The 17,912-nt window shown below is 36.0% G+C and overlaps 1 protein-coding gene and 1 pseudogene across 1 annotated transcript in view; one reads left to right on the top strand and one right to left on the bottom strand.

Annotated features, from left to right (window-relative positions):
• The window catches only part of BDP1 (BDP1 general transcription factor IIIB subunit), a 95,042-nt gene that overhangs the window by 42,635 nt on the left and 34,495 nt on the right, over positions 1-17,912 (bottom strand). The window contains exons 12-16 of the mRNA XM_090276365.1: positions 13,624-13,782; positions 8,405-8,564; positions 6,346-6,437; positions 2,952-3,156; positions 2,013-2,131 (exon numbers count right to left, since the gene is read on the bottom strand). Coding sequence (XP_090132491.1) covers positions 2,013-2,131; positions 2,952-3,156; positions 6,346-6,437; positions 8,405-8,564; positions 13,624-13,782 — 735 coding nt within the window. The remainder of the gene's footprint in view (positions 1-2,012; positions 2,132-2,951; positions 3,157-6,345; positions 6,438-8,404; positions 8,565-13,623; positions 13,783-17,912) is intronic.
• On the top strand, positions 9,694-10,031 carry LOC150008492 (large ribosomal subunit protein eL36 pseudogene; annotated as a pseudogene).

Here is a 17,912-nt window from a genome sequence, read left to right as displayed (position 1 = left end):
TTGGTTTAATTATCACAGGAAAAGATAAAATATCATTATAAAGTCATGTTTTAAACAATACATATTCTTAAAACATACAACTGTTTTAAACAAAAAGTTTATTAATAATTTCATTACTTCAATATCAATTCAGATTTTAAAATATAAATATACAATGTTATGATTATATTCTATGTGCTTATGTTTTAAGTAATACAAGGACTTTGATAAGCTTTACTTCTATGGATAATCAATATCACACCACTTGGAGTTCATGAACAATCAAACTAATAGTTCTAAACACCTATTACATGCCAGAAGGGCATGTGCTAGGAATTGGGAATACAATGGTAAACAAGATAAATTTCCTCTTACAGAGCTCATGTCAGCCACATAATTAACTGAAGGGCAGAATCTGATATTAGAAATCAGATATGCAATTGTACTTGATTATTTCTCAACTTTAAATATAAAATGGGTCTACAACTCTCTCTCCACATCACAGAATTTAAGGGAAAAAAAAAAAAAGAATAAAGAGGATCACAAATGAAGAAGGTAGGAGAAGGATTGTGCACAAAACTATAAATCTACTCCACATGTGTTTTTCTAAAATAAAGAGTTTGAGTCAACAAAATATTTATAAACCTTCATAAGTTAATCATCGATCATGACACTAACCTCAAAATATTTATATTACACAGGATGTAAATTAGCTAACAGGAAGAAGTTTCAAAGATATATTTGCTTATTTATGTACTCAAGAAGACTTTTTAATGCAGTCTTCATCTCAGAGTCTCTTTCTCTATTTTCTTTCTCTTACATAGCATTGTGAACAGTTCAAAGTGTTTGGGGAGAGAGGAGAACTGCCTATTACATATAAAGAGGCATATGATGTGATAAAACACAGAATCCTAGAATTGTTTTTAAGGATGTTGGAGATGCAAAAACCAGAAAGACCACATGATAAAACAGAAAGGACACTGCGTTGAAAGTTGTTGAGATCAGACTGGATATTAGTTATAAACAGTATCTACCAGCGTCCTAAAACCCGAAGACCACTAAGAGAAAATCTTAATTTTCTACCAAGCCACATGAACTATTAAATAGAATCTGGCTTAAACTGAAATAAATCTAAACAAAAAATCCAAACTGTCAGATATCTAACTAATAACTGTATCAGAGATATGAAACAAATCACGTTGTGGTTCTTCCCAGAGATTCTGTGGCAGAGCAGTAAAAAAAAATAATTCAGGAGTGGGGGAAGGCAGTACAGGGAGGAAAGAAACAAAAGAATAGAAGAAGAAGTAAGGAGTAAAGGAATTCTTCTGCTTTCTAAAAAAGATCTTTAAAATAGTTCAGAAAACTGAGCTCTCACTCTCAGGGTAGGTAGTATTTAAACAGGCTAATACAGCTCTAAGAAAGTATAGAATAGGCCAGACTTTAAATGTAAAGACTGGAAAATATTATTAATTGTTGAAACTAGATAGTAGGTACATAGGAGTCCATTATTCTGTTCTCATTGCTTTTCTAAAAGAAAAAAAATTTTAAGTATATTGATAATCCCATCAATCTGGTTTGATGCCCTCCAGAGAAAAAATAACAAATATAAAGAGCTTTAGTTGTGAGATATATGGGTTTTACAAATGGGTTTTATGTAAAATTTATGTAAACCTTTAATAAAGATAATATGTGATCAAATCTAATCCCAAGGAACCAAATATTTAAAAAATAAGTAGAATTTCCACATTTGGACATAAGACATCTGATTTAACATGCATGTTTAAATGATAATCTTATCCATGTTAACACCCTGTCCAATTTATGATGAGTAGCTCTTTTCAAATCACCCATAACTGTGAAATTGACATGAAGGCTATGACATAAATTGCCTTGAAAAATTAAGTTATAGTTCTAAATATTATGTAATGATATACAGAAAACAAATTAGTCTGATCTGCTTGTTTTAAAAATTAACAATTTCAAAAACTTAATACAAAATTTAAAAATTATATAATCAGTAATATGATGCTTACCTTAGACATTCGTTCAGAGACTTGGGCTCATCTGGTTGAACATTTTGAAAAGCATCTTTTTTAGATTCTGAGGTAATGTCTTCACATTCAAGTGAGTGATCTTGTATCTGTTCAGGAGTCTTAATAACAAACACATTTTTTAAAAAGTTTTAGGTTTCAAAATGAAACAACCATTTAAAAAAGATTTCATTGAAAATTGTGCCCAATTTGAGTACCAAAAAAAATAAATGTAAACATTTCAAAATTATAAAACAATATTCAAGGGATGCTTTTAAACGTTTTTTTCTTCACATATCTTAGAAAATTTCATAAAGACATACTTTTTACCTCATCTCAAAACCCCTATTTTCCTCCCAGGCAGAAAGAAAGTAACTGCTTCAGTTTCATCTAATTCCTATAATTATCCCCTGGGGTCTATCTTTCTGAATCCATCTTATTATTATAATCACATTATAGACCTTGAGAATTATAACAAAAAATAAATTACGCCAACTGTTACCCTTATCATGAAGATTTGTTATTATGTAAATAATCTAAAATCCATAATCTTTGTTCTTAGACTATATTTTAGTAGAGACATTTTTACATTTTATTCAGTTAAGCCAGCATTAACATTCATACATCTAGCTATATTTTCAAAATGTAAGTGTAATTCAAAACCCACAGAATAACGGTGGAATGCAAGTTCAAATGAGGCAAGGATCATCGGCTGATGATCCATCACACAAATGCTCAAAAATCCAGAGAGCTGAGAGTTACATGGCTCTACAATTAGGAAAGCAGACGGCTATGAGATTTAGGCCTTATATTTAATGAACAATGTACACAACTGTATAGCACTGCTGTTTAAAAAGTAGGGGTGGGGGGTAGGGAGGATGAAAGGAAGCTTATAATATGTACTTGTTCACCAAAAGAACTGGGAGGAATCAGAGTACTTACATCTCTATCAATACAAGATTCACTTTCATTCTTCTCTACACTGGCCCCAATTTCTTCCTGTGATGCAAGAATTTCTCTTCTTTCAGAAGCTTTACCTACATTTGGCTTTGGCCTTTGCAATCGGCCCCTCATTAGTCGTGCAGGTCTGAAAGCCTTTGGTTGATGATCTTCCTGGAGACTCACTTTTTCACTCAAACTAGAACAACTACAAAGGAATAAAATCAATGGTTATTCTGAAGTCACATACTTGCTGGTTTTCAGTATTCCCTTCTCAAAGGTATGATAAATAAACCACTTGTAATATAAAATAATTCATAAGTGCCCTCAAGAACATCCTTCAAAGATATTCATACTTCTACACTTTGACCCTTTAGAAACCAAGATATAATCCTGGAAGCCTGAGTATAAAAAGCATTATGAAATCAAATTTTCATCACAAAATAGAAAAAATCTACACCAGACAAGCATATAATACAATTCCCCACTAAGGATAATAGTGTACACCTCAAGGGCATTGAAACAGATTATGGTATGATCCACTGGTTCAGATTCATAATGAAGCAATGCCTATTATAGATCAGCATCACCAAGCTAAATGTGCCGTTTTCAAAACCCATGCTATAAATATAATTAATCCAGAAACACATATCCTACCCATTAACTTATCTAACAAGACTTCGTTAATAATCTTGTTAATAAATTAAGGAAGAAAAGTAATTGCTAATTCAATGGAGCCATCATTATTTATTTCTAATATACAGGGGTGGGCAAAAGTAGGTTTACATTTGTTCATATGGAAAAAAGAGATACAGGTTATCATTGTAAGATTAAAATACGGACTTCCAGCCAAGATGGAGGTGTACGTAGACATACTCTGTCTCCCTCCAGTCTATGAAGCAATACAGCTATCTCAAAACTAGAGACAACCAGAAGTTCCAGAAAATCTAGAAGCATGGAAGTCCAACAAAGAAAGATATAAAGAAGAAATACTTATCCAGACAGGTAAGAGGGGCAGAGCCAGGGCAGAGAGGAAGAGGTTTGGAGGCAGCGGCAGTGGCAGGCTGGCAGAAAGTGCAGTAATACATTAAAATAAGTATGGAGGGACACCTGGGAAGCGCTCCCAGCTCCAGACCTGACCACGCAGCTCATGGTTCCAGTGCTGGGGAAATTAAAGCTTCATTGCTTCTGACTGTGCAAACCAGTGCGGTTGGGGCAGAGGAAGAAACTGCCAGTCTCTCAGCAGAGTTCGCATGTTTAAAGGGCCCCCACGGTCCTAGAATGTCCTCAAAACCACCCGCTCTGGGAACCATGGACAGGGAAACAGCTAGAGAGGTGCCAGTCCCATACAGAAGGGGAAGAAATGCCTGGAAAAGGGACAAGCGCTGAACAAGCAGCATTATGCCCTCTCAGAACCCTTCCCCACATACAGCACCATAAAATGGTGAAATAGGTCACACCATACTGACTAATACCTAAGGCTCCGCCCCTTACAATGTAACAGAAGCGACAGATCTATGTATGATACAGAAGCAAACACAGGAATCTCTCAAGTTGAGGAGACAGAGAAGTACGGCCCAAAAGAGGGAACACATCAAGGTTCCAGTGGGAGAACTAAGGGACGAGGAGACAGCCAACCTAACAGATGAAGAGTTCAAAACACTGGTGATAAAGATGCTCACGGACTTGATAGATATGCTTGAGTACGGCAAACACAGAAGGAAAGAAGTGAAGGCTATGCTAAGTGAAATTAAGGAAAATCCACACGAAACCAACAGTGAAGGGAAGGAAACTGGGATTCAAATCAATGATATGGAACATAAGGAAGAAAATAACAGTCAACCAGTATAGAATGAGGAAACAAGAATTGAAAAAAAAGAGGAAAGGCTTAGGAGCCTCTGGGACAACTTTAAACGTGTCAACATTCAAATCATAGGGGTTCCAGAAGGAGAACAGGAAGAGCAAGACATTGAAAACTTATGTGAAAAAATTATGAAGGAGGGCGGCGGGGTGGCTGGGCTGGCGGCGGCGGTACGAGGCGCGCGCTCGGGGTCCCGGTCGCGAGGAGGAGGAGGATGTGGCGCGCGGAGGGGAAATGGCTGCCGAAAACAAGCCAGAAGATGATCATGGGAACAGCAATAGTAGTCATGTAAAAATCTTTTTACCGAAAAAGCTGCTTGAATGTCTGCTGAAATGTTCAAGTTTACCCAAAGAGAGGCACCGCTGGAACACTAACGAGAGATCATGATGCAGCCGTCCTTTTGGATTTCTTTTTAATAATGTGTGACCCTTCACCTTTGATCCCCTGACCTGCATTATCTTGGTAAACATTTCATTTTTTAATTTAATTTCATTTTTTAATTTTGGTGTGCAAGCTGTAACATTTCATCTCTCAAAGTGTAATGCGCTGATTTCCTCAAATAGAGATATCCCTTTGAGTGATAAATTTGCAAAATGCTGTCTTCATTTTCTGTATTAAAATTCATTTCAGTGTTTAAAATTAAAAAAAAAAAAATTATGAAGGAAAACTTCCTAAATTTAGGGAAGGAAATAGACATACAAGTCCAGGAAGCACAGAGTATCCCCAGATTTCTCAAAAGAAACTTCATAGGCAGGAAGGGACTGGCAAAAAGTATTCAAATGAAAAGCAAGGGCCTACAACCATGATTATTCTATCCAGCGAAGCTGTCATTCAGAATGGAAGGGCAGATAAAGTGCTTCCCAGACAACGTAAAGCTAAAGGAGTTCATCATCACCAAGCCATTATTATAGGAAATGTTAAAGGGACTTGTTTAAGAAAAAGATCAAAACTATGAACATTAAAATGACAACAAACTCACAACTATCAACAACAGAACCTAAAAAAAATAGAAACAAAAACAAACTAAGCAATTATCTAGAATAGGAACAGAATCAAAGGTATGAGGATCATTTGGAGGGGAGAAATGGGGAGAAATGGTGCAGGGATGAAAAAGCATAATTCTTAGGTACAAAATAGACGGGGAAGTTAAGAATAATACAGGAAAGGGTGTAGCCAAAGAACTTATATGCACAACTCATCAACATGAACTAAGGGATCTGGGACTGCTGGAGGGAAGGGGGGTACTGGGCAGAGGGGAGCAAAGGGAAAAGAAATTGGGACAACTGCAACAGCATAATCAATAAAATATACTTTAAAAAAAGAACAAAATAAGCTGCATACTCACAACTGTGAACCTACTTTGTCAACCCCTGTATTAAGCATAAAGAGCATTATTAAAACATTTCAACAATACCTATTGTTAAAAATGGACCTGAAGTACATAACTGAAAATAAACTTCAGATAGTATCAAGTACAAAATAAATTACAATCATTCCTAACAGTTACTATTTTTATTCTACTTCCTAAATACTTACTTAGATACAGTATCAGCTTCTGAGTTCTGTCTCTCTGTGTTCTCCACTCCAGAAATGTCAAATAAATTCATTTTATCCTTTTTCGTGTGCGTCTATAAATTCAATATTTTACATTTAATGTACTTAATGTAAAAAGTCCAAACTTTGTAATAAATGGAAATTAAAACAACAAAATCTTTTCTGTACTTCTAATCAAAAGTTTTTATAACCATACATACAGATTAAAGTATTATAAAACACACAGGGTGGGGCAAAAGTATGTGTACAGTGTTCATTTGGAAAATAATATAATAAATAGTAAGTAGTAATACAAGAATACAAGAATAAACGTGTGCCCTGGACATCAGTTGACTGGAGTGTCATCCGGTGGACCAAAAGGTCACAGGTTCGATTCTTAATCAGGGCACATGCCTGAGTTGCAGTTGGGTTCCCCGTCAGGGCACTTTCAGGAGGTAACTGATCGATCTTTCTCTCATGTCCATTCTCTCTCCCCCGCCCCACCATTCTCTCTCTCTCCTCCCCACGTCACCACCTCCTCTCCTACTTTTGCCCAACACTGTATAACCTCATATATTACTGACAAAAGCACAAACCAGTATATACTTTCTGGAAGGCCTTTTGCCAATATGAATCAAAGCACTAAAAGTGTTCATACTTTCTAAACCAGTAATATGATTTCTAAAACTCTATCCTAAAATATTCAGATAAAGATTTAAGTACAAGAATGTTCACTGGAATATTATGCAAAATAGTAAACACAGTAAACATATAATATTCAATAACGAGTAAATGATTAAATAAATTCAGTCTCACCCACTGACAGAATTTTATGAAATCACCAAATTAAAAAAAAAACCAAAAAACATGTTTTCAAAAGATGTTTAATGATATGAAAAAATATTTATAAAATGTTAAGTATCAAAGAAGAATACAAAGCTGAATTAACACTACCACTCAATCTTGTGAACAAAAAGCTGGAGAACTGTATGTTAAAAGGTCAACTGCATCTGGATAATGAAACTGCAAGTAGTTTTGCCTTCATTTTTACATGAATCTATATTTACCAATTTTCTAGAATTTAAAAACACCCTATATAATAACTATATTACAAAAAGTATGATAAAAGACTTCAAATAAGAGAAAAATAAGTAGACTAACATTTTAAAAAGTATTTTAGCAAAAATAAAAAAGTTATAACAATATAATGCTGGCATGCATATAAAGAAACAGGAAGATTCATTTGATGCTTGCAGCAATGTAAATGGAGTTGCATCTTTGACTGTTAATGTGGCAATGCATGAGAGCTATAAAAACATTAAAAATACTGCCCTGGCTGGTGTGACTCAGTGGACTGAGTTCAGGCCTGTGACCAAAGCATTGCTGGTTCAATTCCCAGTCAGGGTACATGCCTGGGTTACAGGCCAGGTCCCCAGTTGGGGGTGTGCAAGAGGTAACCACACATTGATGTTTCTCTCCCTCTCTTTCTCCCTCTCTTCCCCTCTCTCTAAAAGTAAATAAGTAAAATAAATATTAAAAATACTTTAATCTATTTACCTCACCACCTCTGGAAATTTATCCTTTGTTTTATCCTTGAGAAAGCCTACTTACAAAATTGTTTCCCTTTATTTCAAGAGGTTTTTTTTTTTAATGAAAATAACCTAAACATCCACCATTAGGGAAATAATGGTTAAGTAAATTAATAAGTTAATTCAATGCAACCATTAAAAGATCAATTAATCCCAAAAGAAGTATAAACAAATAGCTTCAGAGAAAAAAAAGTTTTAAATTTTGTTATGATTAAAAACTACAGAAATGTTAAAATAAATAAATAAATAAAAACTACATTACTGAAGATGTCTGAAATTTGTCCTAGGTTCTAAAAAAAAGAATGCATAAGCAGGAGACTAGTAAGACAAATTAAATATTAATGCATAAATTCTTTTATCTTTATTTTAGTATCAGTACATTACTTTGTAATTACAACTAAACACTTTTATTCCCAACCATTTGGAAAAAAATTTTTATAATTTTAATTTCCAAAAAGTCTCTTACTCCGTACCTTTTCAACTGAAGTTTCTGGATGTAAACTCTTGCTCTCTGCATCTGTTTCACCTTGTGAAAGAACTGATTTCTTCCCAACAGCCCTTGATAAATTGGGTTTAGGTCTCTGGAGTCGTCCTTTTGCCACAAGTTTAACATTTTCTGTTTGATCAGTTTCCCTAAAAAATCGACATTATTGAAATTGCACTATCATGTAGACATATTAAATGAAATTCTTTAAAAATCCACTCAGAGTCAAAAGAGAAATCCTTTAAGCTTACTTACAATAAGAGTAGCAAAGAAAACTGAAAAGGGAGAGCAATGAGGCAATAACTAACGTGTTCTATCAGATATTAAAATATATAATATTCAGCATCAATAATTAAAACACTGTGGTTCTTTTTGATATATGAACAGATAAATGAAGCACAAAAGAAAATTGAGATGACCCAAAAATAGACATGATTTTAGTATAAAATAAAGGTAGCATTTCAAAACAGTGAGAATAAGATGAAATACAAAATAATATAGTCTTAAAAATAAATATTAATTAAATAATGATGGAAAAACTGGTAACAATGGGAAATAAAATAAAATCAGCTCCACTCCTTGCACTGTACTTATAATGTATTCCGAGTGGATGAACAATTCAAATGAAAACATAAAGAAAACATGGGTAAGTATTCTTCTATACCCTTGAGCTGAAACTAAAGCTAAAATTTGATTAAAAGTTCAGGAGCCATAAAAGAAATTTTTTTTAAAACTGAGATTAACAACATAAAAATAAAAAGTTATACACGGCCTAACAACCATGGGCAAATGAGAAGTAAAACTACAAACCAAGAAAGAATATTTTGCAACTCACACCACAAGGTTTACCAGCCTAAAATATAAAGAACACTTACAAAATATATTATCAGTAACTAATTTAAAAACGGGACAAAACATATGTACTACACAAAAAATAAAAAATAAAAATAGCTTTAAATGTGAAGAGATACTCAACTTCACTCCCAATAAGAAAAGTACATATGGCCTGGCCAGGTAGCTCAGTTTGTTAAGAGCGTCAGCCTGATACACCAAGGTTGCAAAGTTCATTTCCCAGTCAGGGCACATACAAGAAGCAACAAATGAATGCATAAATAACTGGATTAACAAATCAATGTTTCCCCTTCTCTAAAATAAATAAATATTTTAAAAGTACATATTAAAGCAGACAGACAGACAGCATTGAGTACAAATGTGACAAGACATTAAAAATCAGAGAATCTACTTTTCCGCCGCAGCAGCCATTGGAGAGCAGCACCCATGGCTCTCCACTACCCCATGGCCATGGGCCTCAATAAGAGGCACAAGGTGACAAAGAACGTAAGCAAGCCGAGGCACAGCCACCGCCTTGGGCATCTCACCAAGCACACCAAGTTCGTGCGGGACATGATCCGAGAGGTGTGTGGCTTTGCCCCCTATGAACGGCACGCCATGGAGCTGCGCAAGGTCTCTAAGGGCAAGAGAGCCCTGAAATTCATCAAGAAAAGGGTGAGGACACACATCCGTGCCAAGAGGAAGAGAGAAGAGCTGGGCAATGTCCTTGCAGCCATGAGGAAGGCAGCAGCCAACAAGGACTGAGTCCCATCCCCTCTTGTGTAATAAAACCTGTTCAGAAAAAAAAAAAAAAAAAAAATCAGAGAATCTACGTAGGATTATATCCAGATATTCATTGTTTTAGTCTTTTGATTTTCATTAAGGTTAGAAAATATTAAAATAAAAACTGAAAAAAATAAAAGAATTATATACCCCTGCCAAAAATGAAGAAGTGGGGTGGAGATATTGTACTGAGATGTTATTTTATAATCTATCAAGACCAGCAAAATCCAAGGTTGATAACACCATTAGTTTGGTAAGGGAGACAGGTGTTTGCTTATATTGTTGATGGGAACATAAAACTAGTATAACTCCTATGAAAAGTATTTTGGCACTTTCTATCAAAATCATAAATGTACACACACACATATATATATACATGGAGCAAGCATTTCCATTTTTAGAAACTTACCCTACAAATATACTTGCATAGAGATGAAAGAATGAAGATATAAAATTATAAGCATTGTTTATGAAAACAACCTATATAACCATCAACAGGGCACTGATAATATAAAATGTGATTCATCTATACAAGAACATTATGCAGCTATAAACTAATAAGGAAGGTCTTAATGTAAAGATGTGAAGATAGAACTTCCAGCCAAGATGGAGGCCTGAGAGACACACTGTGTCTCCTTCCACAACTAAGAAGGAATACAACTAACTCAAAACTAGACATAACCAGAAGCTCCAGAAAATTCAGCTGCATGGAAGTCCAATAAACGAAGAAATAAAGACATACTCATCCAGACAGGTAGGAGGGGCGGAGAGAATGCAGTGTGGTGGCGGCGGTGGCAGGCCGGCAGAAAGTAAAATCACAGGTTTTAAAAAGTAGAAGAAACACCTGGGGAGCACTCCCAGCACCAGACCAGACCACACAGCTCATGGTTCCAGTACCGGGGAAAATAAAGCCTCATTGCTCCTGACTGTGAAAACCAGTGGGGTTGGGGCAGAGGAAGAAACTGCTAGTCTCTCAGCAGAGTCCACTTGTTTAAAGGGCCCCCATGGTCCTAGAACATCCGCAGACCCACCCACTCTGGGAACGATGGCCAGGGCAACAGATAGAGGAAGAGGGAGAAGTGCCTGGAAAAGGGGCAAGTGCTGAACAAGCAGCATTGTTCCCTCTCAGACCCCTCCCCCACATACAGCACCACAACATGGTGAAACAGGTCGCCCTGTACTACTACCTAAGGCTCCGCCCCTTACAATATAATAGGTGCAACAGTTCTACCTAAGACACAGAGGCAAACAAACAAGGGAGCCTTTCAAGATGAGGAGACAGAGAAGTATGGCCCAGAAGAGGGAACAGATCAGGTTCCAGTGGGAGAAGTAGGCGATGAGGAGACAGCCAACCTAACAGATGCAGAGTTCACAACATTGGTGTTAAAGATGCTCACAGACTTGACAGATATGCTTAAGTACAGCAAATGCATAAGGGAAGAAGTGAAGGCTATGCTAAATGAAATGAAAGAAAATACACACAAACCCAATGGTGAAGGGAAGAAACCAAGGGTTCAAATCAATGATTTTGAACATACGGAAGAAAAAAACAATCAACCAGTGCAGAATGAGGAAGCAAGAATTGAAAAAAATGGGGAGAGGCTTAGGAGCCTCTGGGCCAACTTTAAACGTGCAAACATCCAAATCATAAGGGTGCCAAAATGAGAAGAGAAGAGCAAGAAATTGAAAGCTTATGTGAAAAAATAATGAAGGAAAACTTCCCAAATTTGGCAAAGGAAACAGACATACAAGTCCAGAGAGTCACAAACAAGCTAGACCCAAAGAGGACCACAACAAGACACATCATAATTCAAATGCCAAAGGTTAAAGATTAAAAAAGAATCTTAGAAGCAGCAAGAAAAAAGCAGAGCTACCTACAAAGGGGTGCTGATAAGACTATCAGCTGATTTCTCAAAAGACACTTTGCAGGCAAGAAGGGACTGGCAACAAGTACTCAATGTGATGAAAAGCAAGGGTCTACAACCAAGATTACTCTACCCAGCAAAGCTATTATTTAGAATGGAAGGACAGATGAAGTGCTTCCCAGACAAGGTAAAGCTAAAGGAGTTCATCTTCACCAAGTCATTATTACATGAACTGTTAAAGGAACTTACTTAAGAAAAAGAAAATCAAAACTATGAACACTAAAAAGACAACTCACAACTATCAACAACGGAATCTAAAAAATAAAAACAAAATCCAACTAAGCAAACCAGAATAGGAACAGAATCATAGGTGTGGGGATCATTTGTAGGGTTTTCAGCTGGGAGGGGAAAGGGAGAGAAATGGGGTAATGGTGCAGGGATTAAGAAGTAAAATTGATTAGTATAAAATAGACGGGGAAGTTAAGAATAATATAGGACAGGATAAAGCCAAAGAACTTACATGCACAACCCATGGACATGAACTAAGAGGGGGTGGGATTGCTGGAGGGAACGGGGGTACTGGGCAGAAGGGAGCAAAGGACAAAGAAATCGGGACAACTGTAACAACATAATCAATAAAATATACTTAAAAAAGAAAAAGAAGAAAAAAAAGATATGAAGTTATAAGACAACAAAAAAACTGCAAAATGATATGTTGAGTATGCTACCGCCAGGTTTTTTCAGAGTAAGAAAGTGTATTTGTATTAGCTTTAAAATATTTTCTAAAAATCTCTGAAAGAATACAAAAACATAAAATTGGTTATTAGAGTGAATAATGATATGGTAGGAGGGATATTTCACTCAATACCTTTTTACACTTTTAGACATTTGAACCATAAGAATATATTGCTTAGCTCTGGCTGGTGTGGTTCAGAGAAATGAGTTCAGGCTGAGAACCAAAGGGTCGCCAGTTCTATTCCCAGTCACAGCAACTGGGGACCTGGCCCAGGGGGTGTGCAAGAGGCAACCACACATTGATGTTTCTCTCCCTCTGTTTCTCCTTCCCTCCCCATCCCTCTAAATATAAATAAGTAAAAATCTTTATTAAGAAAGAATATATTATTTATTCCAAAGACTAATTTAAATTTTTATTTTAAAAAATAAGGTTCTCAATATTACTTTGCTTTACTGAGAATAAATAATCCATAAACTAAATAGCTTTTAAGCTGATATGAGGAGTTATGAGGCAGACAAAAAGGAAGTCTAAGTTTTTGGAATATCTCCTTTAAGTGAAATTCTTGTGGTGCCTTTATTCTATTTTTAGTGAAGATATTAATTTAACCAGTCTCTGTATACTAAAAAACAATCTCTTTAAAGTCATAAATATCAAAATCTACTATTTTGACAACAGGCATGAATAGTAACTCAAATCAAGTAAAAGTAATACCGCATAGCAAATATTTAAGCTTCCAAATTATTTCATAATTTCATAAGTTATCACTTTGCTAAAATTCATTATCACTATAATACATCATATATGAAAGAGACTCTTTCTCTAGAAATATAAAGTGAAAAACCCTGTTGTCACACTCAGACCATAGTACAATTACATATTAAACTGGTCTACAGTTCCCTTCTCATCTCCAAAGAAAGCAACATTATCATTTCTTATAAGAAATTATCAATGGTTTGAAAATAAATTTAAAACCCTACAATGTATAGTACTTACAGTGATAAATTTTTTTGGTCAACATTTCTTTCTTCTGTACAACTACTCTCACCATTATTCACTTCACACAAGGCTCCAATTCCAGCTTCTGATGAATGCAAAGCTGAAGTGCTTGATTCTGAAGTCTCAAGTGTTACTGACATGGCATCTTGTTGGCTACTAAGGAAATGAAAACATCGGGGGGAAAGAAATTCTTAGTAATGCATACTTTATATTAATTATTTAAAAGATTTTTTTAAATACTATATACAAACCAATACTATGGATGATAATCCTTCATATTATGGAAAAATAAAAACAAATACTTCAGCTTTTCTATGATCTTTCTTGTACCATGTTATTAAGAATTATTCCTTCAAAGAAAGAGTCACCACAAATTAACAAGCTTGGGAAAGTACTCAGAAAGTCACGAACAGAAAAGTCCTTAATTACATGAGGTTCAAAGATCAAATGTATGTGTCAAATCATAGTAATATTTTGGAATTATCTTTCACTAAAATTTTATGAGAGCATTTGAGATCTTGCTCTCCAGGCATGTGTGTCAGTTTGGCTCAAATGAACTCTTATGAAAATTCAAAAATAAAATAAAATTGTATTCAGGCAATTCTTGCTTTGCATGAATTTATACTATGTTAGCAAAAACTCATATAAATCAAGAATACAGTTCCAATAAAGACCAGTTGCAGTTAACACTGTACTATGCAAAGAGAGCACCACTGTGTTATGAAGTATTTCAATTAACAATAATATAAACGATGGCCATGTACTAACTTGCACTCAGTTTCCAAACATATTCACATTTAGCCATACTTTTTCCCCTCATTTTTTTTCTACTGTATTTCCCCAACTAATTAGTAAGAGCTCTTTGCTCTTGTTTGGTTAGATATTACACATAAAACTTCCCAATTAGTTGTTTGCTTTTGACCTGAGCCTTTGCCAACAAAAATATTTATTTTACTGCAAATTTATTAATTTTATCTTTTAAAGTTTGTGCTTTTTGTGTCTAAAAAATCCTTGAATCACAAGGTATTTTCCTCTAAAAGTTTTAAAGGTTTGCTTTATACATGTAGTCTTTAATCTATCAGGAATTTAGTGCACAGGGTATAATAGGGATCTAATGTTATATTTTTCATATCTCAGCATCAACTAATAAATAATAGTTCAATTTTCACCCACTAATTTCTAATGCTACCTCTGCCATATATCAAATTCCTATCTCCCCAGACTCCACATTCAGTTCCTCAGAGTCAATTTGTCTGTCCATGCACCAGTATTATACTGGTTTAATTACTCTTAGCTTTAGAGTCTTAATACATTTCCTCTCCAGGGGCATTTTTCAAAACTGTATTTACTATCCATGACCGTTGCTCTTGTGTATATAATAACTTTAGTATCAGCTTGCTGTTTTATAAAACCAGTTGGGACTTTAAGTCATTACAGGGTTGTTTTCGCCCTAAATTAGAAAAGTAATCAGTATTGTTTTCTGTGTAGTTTATGAAATTAGTTGTTATCTCTGAGTCAATTTAGAAGTCTATAACCTAGCAAGTTAAGAATCAATACCCTGGTCAGGTTGCTCAGTTGGTTAGAGCATCATCCAGATACATGAATGTTGTGGGTTCAATCCCTGGTCAGTGTGCATACAAGAATCAACGAATAAATGCATAAACGAGTGGAACAAATCAATGCTCTCTGTCTCGCTCTCTCCCTAAAAAATTAATTTAAAAAATTTATCAGAGGTCCATGACCCAGTATCAAATAAACTATTAACATTCTGAACTGTATGAATAGATCAGTGCATGTGCATATGTGAAATCTTTCTACATGAGAATAAATAACCTCCATCGAATTTTTCAGAAGAAAGACATATAGACCAATAGAACAGAATAGACAGCCCAGAAATAAACCCACATATATATGGCCAAATGACCTTTTATAGGGTGCCAAAACTACACAATAAGAAAATAATAGTCTCTTCAACAAATGATATTGGGAAAGTTGGATATCCACACGCAAAAACATGAAATTGGACATTTATCTTACACCAAACACAAAAATCAACTCAAAATAGATTAAAGACTCAAAGGTAACACCTTAAAACTATAAAATTCCTAAAAGAACACATGCGAGGAAAGCTTCATGACATTGATATTGGCAATGATTTCCTGGCTAGGCCACCAAAAAAGCACAGATAACAAAAACAAAAATAGACCAATGGGACTCGGCGGCGGCGGCAGCCGTCCATCTCGAGAGACGATGGCGTAGCTTCTTGAGAGTCTATCTGCACCGCTGAGAATGGCTGTGCAGTCCGACTCGGGAGTGACAATCCCTGCCGCACTTGTTGCAGGTGAAGGCAGATGGCTGTTGTTGCTGCTGTTGACGCTGCTTCCGCCTCGATCTTTTCTGGACCGCCTCCTCGTTGCGCGCAGCCTCTGCGCGTGACGTACCTTGCCTGACCGCGAGCCTCCAGGCTAGGCGGTCGTCTGCTTGAACTTCCCATGTGTTGAGATTGATGGAGCATTGTGTCATGTCCTTTTTGCAGATGTCTTTGAACCGCAGTTTTGGGTGCCCTGTCATCCTCTGGCCTTCTGCTAGCTCGCCGTAGAGGAGGTCTTTGGGAATACGGCCTGCATCCATTCTTTTGACATGGCCGAGTCACCTGAGGCGTCTCTCACTAAGAACTGCATGCAAACTGCTCATGTTGGCTCGCTTCAGCACCTCGGTGTTGGGGACCTTATCCTGCCAGGCGACATGCAGGACGCGTCGCAGGCACCTCATGTGGAAGCTGTTGAGTTTCCTTTCGTGCCTTGCGTAGGTGGTCCACGTCTCGCTGCCATAGAGGAGAGGTGGACCACCTGCCTACGCAAGGCACGAAAGGAAACCAATGGGACTACATCAAACTAAAAGTTTCTATACAACAAAGGAAAGAATCAACAGGGTCAAAAGACAACCTATGAAACAGGAGAAAGTATTTGCAAGCCATATATCTGACAAGGGCTTAATATCAAAAATATAAAAGGGACAAAAACACAAATAACTCAATTAAAAAATGGGAAAAAACCCTGAAGAGACATTTCTCCAAAGAAGACATACAAATGACCAATAGGTATATGTAAAGATGCTTACATCACTAATCATCAAAGAAATACAAATCAAAACCACAATGAAGCATCTCATACCTGTTAGGATGGCCATTATTTTTTTTTTAAGTGTTGGTGAGGATGTAAAGAAACTGGAATCCTCCTTGTGCACTGTTGGAGGAAACATAAAATGGTGCAACCACTACGGAAAACAGTAGGGAGGTTCTTCAAAAAAATAAAAATAGAACTATCATATGATCTCCTGGGTATTTATGCAGAAGAACTGAAATATAATATCAAACAGATATCTGCACTCCCATGTTTATTGCAGCATTATTCACAACAGCTAAGAGATGAAAACAACCTAAATGTAAATTCACAGATAAGTAAATAAAGAAAATGTGATATGTACATAATGGAATATTATTTGTCCTTATAAAAAGAAAAAATGCTGTCACATGCTACAACATGGAAAAATGTTAAAAATATTATGCTAGGTGAAACAAGCCAGTCACAGAGGGACAAATATGAGGTATCTAAAGTAATCAAACACACAGAAAGACAATATTGAATGGTGGTTGCCTGGGGATGACACTAAGGAGAAAAGAAGGAGCTTCTGTTCAATCGATATAGCGTTTCAGTCACGCAATACGAAAAAGTTATAGAGATCTGCTCTGCAACACTGAGCTTATAGTTTACAATACTATAATATATACTTAAAATTTTGTTAAGAGATCTCATGTGTTTTTTTACCATAATTTAAAAACCAACAACAAAAAACTCAAGACAGCAGGATACACCATATTCAAACTGCTAAAAAACAAAGAGAAAATCTTTATAGAAAATGACAAACCCATGCAAACACTATCACAAGAAAGCTGAAGTGGCAAAGTAAGCATCAGAACAAAAGGCAAAATGGGTGGACTTTTGGTAAAGATGGAGGCATAGGTAAACACAGCTCACCTCCAGGCACAACCACAGCAAAAATTACAACTAGACCACAAGACAAATATCACCCAGAACCATCAGAAAATCGAGCTGTCTAGAAGCCTGACAACCAACAAATTAAAGAAGCCACATCCATCCAGAGGGGCAGAGGCCTGGAGGCGCAGAACAGGCGCTCCCACATGCAGGTGTAGTGGATAAACATCGGGAGATCTACCTCAGGAACGAGGGGTCCCAGCCCCACACCAGAGCACCCAGCCCAGGGTT

The sequence above is a fragment of the Furipterus horrens genome, unplaced genomic scaffold (assembly GCF_987537825.1).
Source record: "Furipterus horrens unplaced genomic scaffold, mFurHor1.1.pri manual_scaffold_5, whole genome shotgun sequence".
Classification (NCBI taxonomy): domain Eukaryota; kingdom Metazoa; phylum Chordata; class Mammalia; order Chiroptera; family Furipteridae; genus Furipterus; species Furipterus horrens.
The sequence above is the reverse complement of the archived record's forward strand: the minus strand, read 5'-3'. Positions and strand labels throughout refer to the sequence as shown.